The sequence below is a fragment of the Gracilinanus agilis genome, chromosome 2 (genome assembly GCF_016433145.1).
Source record: "Gracilinanus agilis isolate LMUSP501 chromosome 2, AgileGrace, whole genome shotgun sequence".
In the NCBI taxonomy this organism is placed as follows: Eukaryota; Metazoa; Chordata; class Mammalia; order Didelphimorphia; family Didelphidae; genus Gracilinanus; species Gracilinanus agilis.
In genome coordinates, this window is record NC_058131.1 from 270,512,259 (window position 1) to 270,520,291 (window position 8,033).

Genomic DNA, 8,033 nt, shown 5'->3' on the forward strand with positions numbered 1-8,033 from the left:
CCCCAGAGAGATTATCTCCTAAATGAGATCTTTCCTGATTTTCTTCCCCACTCTGGTCCAGTTATTAGCCCTCTCTTTCTTTTGCCATTCTTTTTTATCTAATTATTTTCATATATGTTGAATACTCTCTCTGAATAAAATGTAAAGTCCTTGAGGACAATGTGAATTTCATTTTTGTCTTTGTAATCTCAGCACCTCAAATAATGCTTTGTACACAGCTGGTGCTTAATACATGTCTGGTATTGAAGATGAGTGAAGGCCTAACCCCCCCCCCCACACACACACACAAATCAGGGTTCAGCACTGGTGCTGCCACTTTTAATTCCAACTGGATGCCTGAATACCCCTTGAGGCCCAGCCAGGCACCACAGCAATGGAAGGCACAACAGGAGGGTAACAGCAGAGTATCACCAACATGCCCTCTTAACAGAACACAACAAAAAGGTGGAGACAAGAGTTCAAAGACATCTGACAGCCTACAGAGGCAGCTTCAACAGATAGGCAAGCCAGGAGGAAGGAACCAGGGCCTCATCAGTAACCATCGTCAGCCCAGGTGACTTCATAGGTGGGGTAGTGAGCTTTGATTTTTTCTGTTGAGATAGAGTGTTGAGCACGTCCAAAACCCTACAGAAAGGAGACAACACGGTCAGATTCTTGGTTTCCCAGGGCTCATCTCCTCTGTCCTAGAGTCCTTACCCTCATCTACCATTGTGCCCCATATATCCCAGGCCTATCTAAGAGCACACTGAGATAGTCCATGGTAACATGGAGCTAGTCTCTCATTCCAGGCTTGGGGACTCAGACTGCTGACCTTTTCATATACTCCCACTTCATATACTTTCATATACATTCCTCTTCTTCTCCCTCTTCACGTTCTCCTCATCCTACACATATTTGTTTCTTTCAAAAGGAAAACAGGATCACAGATTTAGACATAGAAAGGATCTGAGAGTTTGAAACCTTCAGTTTGATACCATCATGTATTTAAAAACCCTTACATTCTATTTTAGAATCAATTCTAAGGCATAAGACAGACAGGATTAGGTAACTTGGGTTAAGTGACTTGCCCAGGGTCACCCAGCTAGGAAGTATCTAAAGTCAAATTTGAACCCAGGACCTCCAATCTCCAGGCCTGGCTTTCTATCCACTGAGCCACTTAGTTGTCCAGTATCTTTACAGTTTACTTTTTTATTTTGATCTCAACACCAAAAGAATAGAATATCCATATACATGGCAGAAGATAAGAGGATTGAATATAAAGTTGTGAATCTTCATTATTTGACATATACTTTTAAAAAAAGTGTATAAGTCCCACATATTATTATTATTTTTTTAAACCCTTGTACTTCGGTGTATTGTCTCATAGGTGGAAGAGTGGTAAGGGTGGGCAATGGGGGTCAAGTGACTTGCCCAGGGTCACACAGCTGGGAAGTGGCTGAGGCTGGGTTCCCACATATTATTTTAAAAACTATCTTGCTAGTTTATGTTTCATTCTCCAGCTTCTTCATATGAAGTGTAATGTAGGATTTTTAACCAAAGAACCTAGACCCAGAAAAGTTAAGTGACTTGCTCAATATCGCACAAAAAATAAACAGAAAAGTTAGGATTCGAATAGAGCTAAAAATTCAGCACGTCCTACCCCAGTGATGGCAAACCTATGGCACAGGTGCCAAAGATGGCACACAGAATGCTCTCCATAGGCACACACGCTGCACTGCCCTCTCCTCCCCATCCTCCACCTTCAGAATTTGTTACTAGAAAGGCAGAGGGACTTGGATGGAGCTGGTCCCCTCCCCATATCCCCTGTACCAGATGACATTTTTTTTCACATCCCTCACCCCTCTGCTCATCAGCCCAATGGGAGTGCACAGAACATAAGAAGGGTGGCTCATAGGCAGTGGCAGAGCTGGAGGGGAGCTGAGCACTCAGACCACTCCCCTCCCCTTCTCTACACTTGCTGAGGAAATTCTTCACCCCTCCACCCAGCAGCCCAATGGGAGCACTTCCTCCTTCCCCTGTGTAGGGTAAAGGGGAAATAGGGTATACCCAGTATGTGATGGTGGGGGAAGGGCACTTTGTCTCTAAAAGGTTCACTATCACTTTTCTACCCTATACCACAGAATCAATGCTAAAGTTCAGAATTCCATGAACCAAGCCAGGCCATATCAGGCCAGCAACATGATCTTGTTGCTTTAAGGTCAGGAGCTTTTTGGGTACTGGTAGGGAGGGGCCCTTGCTGCTAGAGAGAGACAGAAAAGGGAAAAGTTGGTAGTGCCAGTGGACCTTAGAATTCAACAAGAGGGGCACCCTATTTAAAACAAGATAATATATACCTAAAGAATTTGGCAGATTTTAGAGTGCAATATAAGTATTAACTATGATTATTATTTCTTAACTTTGGAGGAAGAGGAACAAAAGAAGCGGACAAATGAATCTTCAGTCTCTCAGGGGCATGATGTCTCACTAGCTGCCAAGTACAGTACTCTTGCCTCTTTGCTGAAATCTTGGAAGCTTTAACCACAGAAGCACTAATTACTACCACACAGCCAGTGACTCAATCAAGGTCAGGTTATGGAGACACTGGACCCCTAGAGTAGATTTTGACCTTTAGCTGAGAGTTGAAGCCCTTGCTCTACTCTTCTAATCCAAGAAGAATGAATGGCCAAGAAGCACAAATTGGGTGAGAGGTCTCAGGACAGGTCTGGGGACAATGTCTTTCCTTTCCACATCATAGTTAGTGCCTTTTATTAGGCAGACCTTGTTTTATATACTAGATGCCCTTTTGAAAGTTTGCCTAGAGTCATGTGCCCTTTAAGTTGTGGTTCCGGGAATGGGGATGGGTTTTCATGAGCCATCCACATTCTCCAGCCAATGACTAATGACATTTAGTAAGAGCAATAAAAATGCTTCCCCTTTGACAGCCTGCTCACATTTTTTTATTGGACCTGTGATTTCATCAGGATAGGGAAACCCTTCCGAAAACTTCTTGTACTAGTGGAGATTTGTACTTTGAGAGTCACCTGTGGGCACCATATAAATATTTATCCATTAAATGAATGACAGAGAAGTTAAGTGACTTGGTCTTCCTGATTCAAGAGGCCACTTGATTCACTCCCTATATTATACTATCTTTCAGATCTGTGATAGCACTATATTTTTTCATTCTCTAATGCACTCATCACATAATGCATATTATAACTGTATTTGAATCATCTTCTACTAAACTCTAAGCCCCCTGAGGAGAGGAACAAGATAGCATATCTTCCCCTAGCAACTCACAGTACTCTGTATATAGTATGCACTTAGTTAAATGTTTACTGAGTGAATGAATTTATCTGTGAGACAGCAGGTTAGAAATGGCTAAGGGAGAAGTACTAAATTTTTCTTAACACAAAAATAATTCCAATGCTCACCATGGAGTAGCCATACACGTGAATCTTCTTGTCTTGGCTCTGGTGGGAAATTCTGCCACCACCCAGACATTCACAGTCAAAGCCCTTCTTCTGGATTTCTCCTGAAACTTTGTCATAGATATCAGCTGGGAGAAAAGGGTACAGAATGATAGCACAAAGAAAGCTGTGATCTTGATGATCTTGACTCAGTCCTGCCCTGACCCCAGGGGGATTCCAAAACAGGGGGTTTCTAAGGAAAACAGTGGTGAGTTCTGAAGGGGCCTATATTGTTCTGCCTCAGAACAGTCTCTACAACGTTGGAGACAAAAATTTTAACAACCTCCTCCCTGTTCTTTGAATATAAAATGTTAGAACTAGAACGGACTTTAAGGAGGATCTAAATCCAATTTTTTCATGTGAATAACATTTTATAGCTTATAAAAAACTCATATTCTTTTTGAATCCCAATTTTAGACATTTTCCAGCTATGTGATCCTGGGCATGCCACTTAACCTCAAGGCCTCAGTTTCCCCATCTGTAAAATGAGTATAACAACAACCCACTGAGTTAGTTTGAGGAACAAATAAAATATTTTATACAGAACCTAGCAAATCTTAAAAAGGCTATGTGAACCATAATCATAGATAATTATAGATTTAGGTTTAGAAGAAATTTTAAAAGATCATCCAGATCAATCTCCTCTTATAAATAAGAAAACAGGTTAAATTACTTGCCCAAACCATAGGCATAAAAAGTAGTCGAGTTAGCATTCGCATACAAGTTCTCTCACTCTAAATCTAACGCTCTTTCCACTATCCTGTACTGCTTCTCATTGAGCCTTGCAACAGTGATGTAGGGCATGGATAATTACCCCCATTTCTACAAAAGACGAAACTGGGATTCAGAGCGGGGGAAATGCCATTCCCAAAGTCACAGAACCGTGAGGAGAGCCTTGATCTCTCTCCTCCTAGTTTGAGGTCCTTTTCCACTACACCACAGTGCTTTTCCTCTTCTACTCCCACCACTTTGAGGATGCTAATATCCTTGTATCGAAGTGGGCAGTGGTACTCAGTTACATATTCTATAACAGGACGGGACATCGGGGATTGTCCAGTCCAATTCCTCTATTTTATAAATGAGGAAAATAAGGGCCAATGAGGTTAAGAGACCGCCCAAGGTCAAGATAGTTAAGTGTCAGAGCACGGATTTGAACTCAGGCACTCAAACTTCAAATCCAATGCTCTTTCCACTGTACCACAGTAGTTACTGAGATTAAAACAACTGCACAGCCTTCTGTGGGCAGTGGGAGCCACTGGGATTTGGGAGGAGGGCACAGGAACTGACGCATTTGGTCGCTGGAAGAAGCCAAACGGGGGAATCCACCGCCCCTAGAAGGGTGTTTTATTGTCTGGCTCAGGTGAAGGGGTCTTCAGGTCCACGTGGGGTTCAGTCCTGACCTCTCACCCGGGGCCCCGCCCGCACCTTCAGGCCCCGCCCCACCCGCAATGGGCCCAGCCTATGAGGTCGGCCCATCTCTTCCCTAGACCCCGCCCATGTCCCTCCCCTTCCATGGCCGCGTCTGGTCCGTTCTCACAGTGGTATTCGGCCCACTTATAGCCGCGCACGATCTCCTTGCTTGGACAGTCCTGGCCATCGAGGCTGGCGTCCCGCGCAGAATGTACTCGGATCAGCACGTACTTGAAGACACCATCGGAATCGATGTCCACATCCGGGATCTCAGCGAGGCCGGCCGTCGCCATCTTTCCGCAACGCGCAAACCTGCCCCTCCCACCAATACCCAACACAGCTTCTCCCTCTTTCCTAGATCTGCGCGTAGAGCGCAACCTGCTGGGTGGCCAATCACGCTATCTGGAGTTCCTCCCCTCGGGGTGGGAGTAACCAATCGAATCGAGAATCGCCAGGATTGCCCAATCAGGATTTAGCTGCTCAAATCTCGGACAACGCGGCTTCTGTCGTTGAGGGAACAGTCCAACTACGGAAGGGGAAAAGCGATTTAATTTTCTCGTCTAGAAAACTGAAAATTGCTTTACTCTGGTTGGAGGAGCCTGCATGAATGAAACTAGCAGGAATTCGTGGGATTCGCGGGGAACTGTGTGGAGAGGACTGTTTTTGAATTTATGGAACAAGTTTTTCACATTACACAGAATAGATACTTATTCATTTTCTTCTCTGAACAATATCCTCTGAGTCTCTGCTCTGGTCAAGACCCTGTGCTCAGTGTGAAGGGAGACAGAGAAGGCCTAGGTCATAGGAATATAAATTTGGAGCAGTTAGGTAATTCAGAAGTTATCTAGCCCAACCCTTTCATTTTACATGGAAACTGAGGCCAGTGAAATCAAGTTTCTTGCTCAAGTTCAGATGTGTAAGGGGTAGAGCCACTTAGAGAAGCCTGATATTTGAGAGTAACTCACCTTTGATTCCATATTCAGGCCTTTGGAGGAGCTTTACAGTCTTAGGGAAGACAAGATAGGGACATCAATATACAATATGAGGTAGAATGGGAGAACGGCCATAAGAAAGGTGAGTCCCCCTTGTTTAGGAAGAATAAAGATTGTTGGGAAGAGGGCAATATTTGGGAAGGCCTGCTAGGGACATGGTGTGTAAGACAAAGGATGCTACAGAAGTGGTGAGGCACATTTTGGCTGGACCTTAAAGTACCTTGAGAGGGGTATTGGAAGGAGAAAAGTATGAAAAGATAATGAATATTACCTCTGATTTCTATTACATTTTAATTGAGTGTATGCTATATTGATCTTTGAAATTGAATTAGTATCTGCCTGTACTCACTTGGTCAGGAATGCAGTTTTCTCTCTGAGTTAGTTTAAAGGTGATTGAAAGGGAATGTAATCATTCATACTGGTAGCTCCTGGAATATCTGCTTGTGGTCTGTAAGCCCCAATTGGCTTGATATGGCGTCACCCACCCCTCAACCCAAGGACATGTTGTTAGTCCTTGCCTGTCCTTGTACAATTAGGGGAGGTTTAATCTCCAGGGGACAGAACAGGAACTTGTGGGGTGGGGTGGGATGGGAGATGAGTGGTAGGATAATAGCTATGCATTGTGCTGACTTGTGGTAGAAAACCTGATAGAAAATACACCAGAAGCCTTGATGATGTGGGAAAAACTTTAGACTGGATTTCAGGGGACCTAGATTCTACTTCTACTTTCTCTGAGCTCAGTTTCCCTAAAGGGATTAGAGTGTGATAAGATATCTTCCAACTATGACATTCTTTAACACCCCCCTGCCCCCTTTATTTTAGGTCTTAGAATCAATACTGTGTATTGCTTCCAAGGCAGAAGAGTGGTAAGAGATGGGCAATGAGAGCTAAGTGACTTGACCAGGGTCACGAAGCTAGAAAGTGTCTGAGGCCAGATTTGAACCTGCCATCTCTAGGCCTGGCTTTCAATCCACTGAGCCATCCAGCTGCCCCTCAGGACATTCTTTCTCTTTCCTCTCCCCTTATCCAACCAATCCTCCCTCCCTCCTAGGAGAATATATAGGACTGCTGTCCAGGGTACTGTTTCCCTCAAGGGCCGGCCACTTTCCCTTGTAAAAAGACGCTGCAGTCAAGCTACATTCAAGTTCTACTTTATGATTATCCGAAGGAACTCCAGCCACCTCTGAAATACTCGTTCCCTCTCCCAGGGAATCATCCTCCCCTCTCGGCCATCCAGGACCCCGGTCCAGGGTATGAACAGGATGCAGCATTCCATGCATGATCCAAAATGTTCATGCATGGAGCATAGCCTGTGGAGTAAGGGAGCCCGTCGCGTTAGGGAGCGGATAGGGAGGGGAGGGTTGGCTATAGCCAAACAGAGTGGGTAGCGAAGCGGGGACAGTCCCCCTTTCCCCCGCCCCTGGCTCCTTGGTGAAACTTAAATTTTTGGGGAAAGGCGGCAGGGAGTGGGAAGAAGCGGCAAACCGCCGTGCAAATACGCGATGGTGCAAAAGAAAACGGGATTGGGGAGGGCATACTCGCATAAATCTCTTGTGTCTTTCCTCCCTCACCAGTCAGGAGACTGAAGGATAATTTTTCTCTCCTCTCCCACTTGGATAGAGCAGCTGGAGACGGGAGGTGGGGGTGGGGAAGAAAGGAAGCGGGGAGGGTCGTGACCAGGGTGTAAAGAGACTTAAGTGGGGTGAAGGTCAACAGGGCAGCTGGGAGGAGAGTGATCTAAGTTAGAACCCCCAAATCCATCCCACTCCATTATCCATCCCCTTGGATGGATACATACAGATGGAGATATATACAGGATTTCAAGCCTCTCCCAGCCACAGAGGTCTTGATATCTAATTCAGCTTTCTCCCCACTGGGCCCTTGGAGGCAACCTCCATGATTGAGAATTTTTGACCTAAAGCTGAATTTCTGAAGCTGGCTTTCTGAAGGAGAGGAAGAGGTTAATGCAGATTTGAGGATGAGGACAAGAAAGAAACACTCCTTTCTCCCAACACAGACATAGAAAAGAGATGTGTGTGGGGATGTAAAAGATAAGTGTACATAGCCTGAGACCATATTTAGGAGAGAGCAAAATGCCAGGGATGGAGAATTTGTCACGGTTCTCTTCCCTCTACCTGGATCCCTGTTCTTTGTGTATCTGAGAATGAGACACACCATATGG

General features: G+C 44.9%; 1 protein-coding gene across 1 annotated transcript; it reads right to left on the reverse strand.

The window, feature by feature from the left end:
* Positions 1–296: 296 nt before the first annotated feature.
* PHPT1 (phosphohistidine phosphatase 1) lies at positions 297–5,194 on the reverse strand. Its single transcript, XM_044661238.1, has 3 exons — positions 4,987–5,194; positions 3,414–3,538; positions 297–624 (listed from the first exon to the last, which is right to left on the reverse strand). Exons 1-3 carry the CDS (start codon positions 5,150–5,152, stop codon positions 532–534), a joined length of 384 nt encoding a protein of 127 aa, XP_044517173.1. The 5' UTR covers positions 5,153–5,194; the 3' UTR covers positions 297–531.
* Between the last annotated feature and the right edge of the window lie 2,839 nt (positions 5,195–8,033).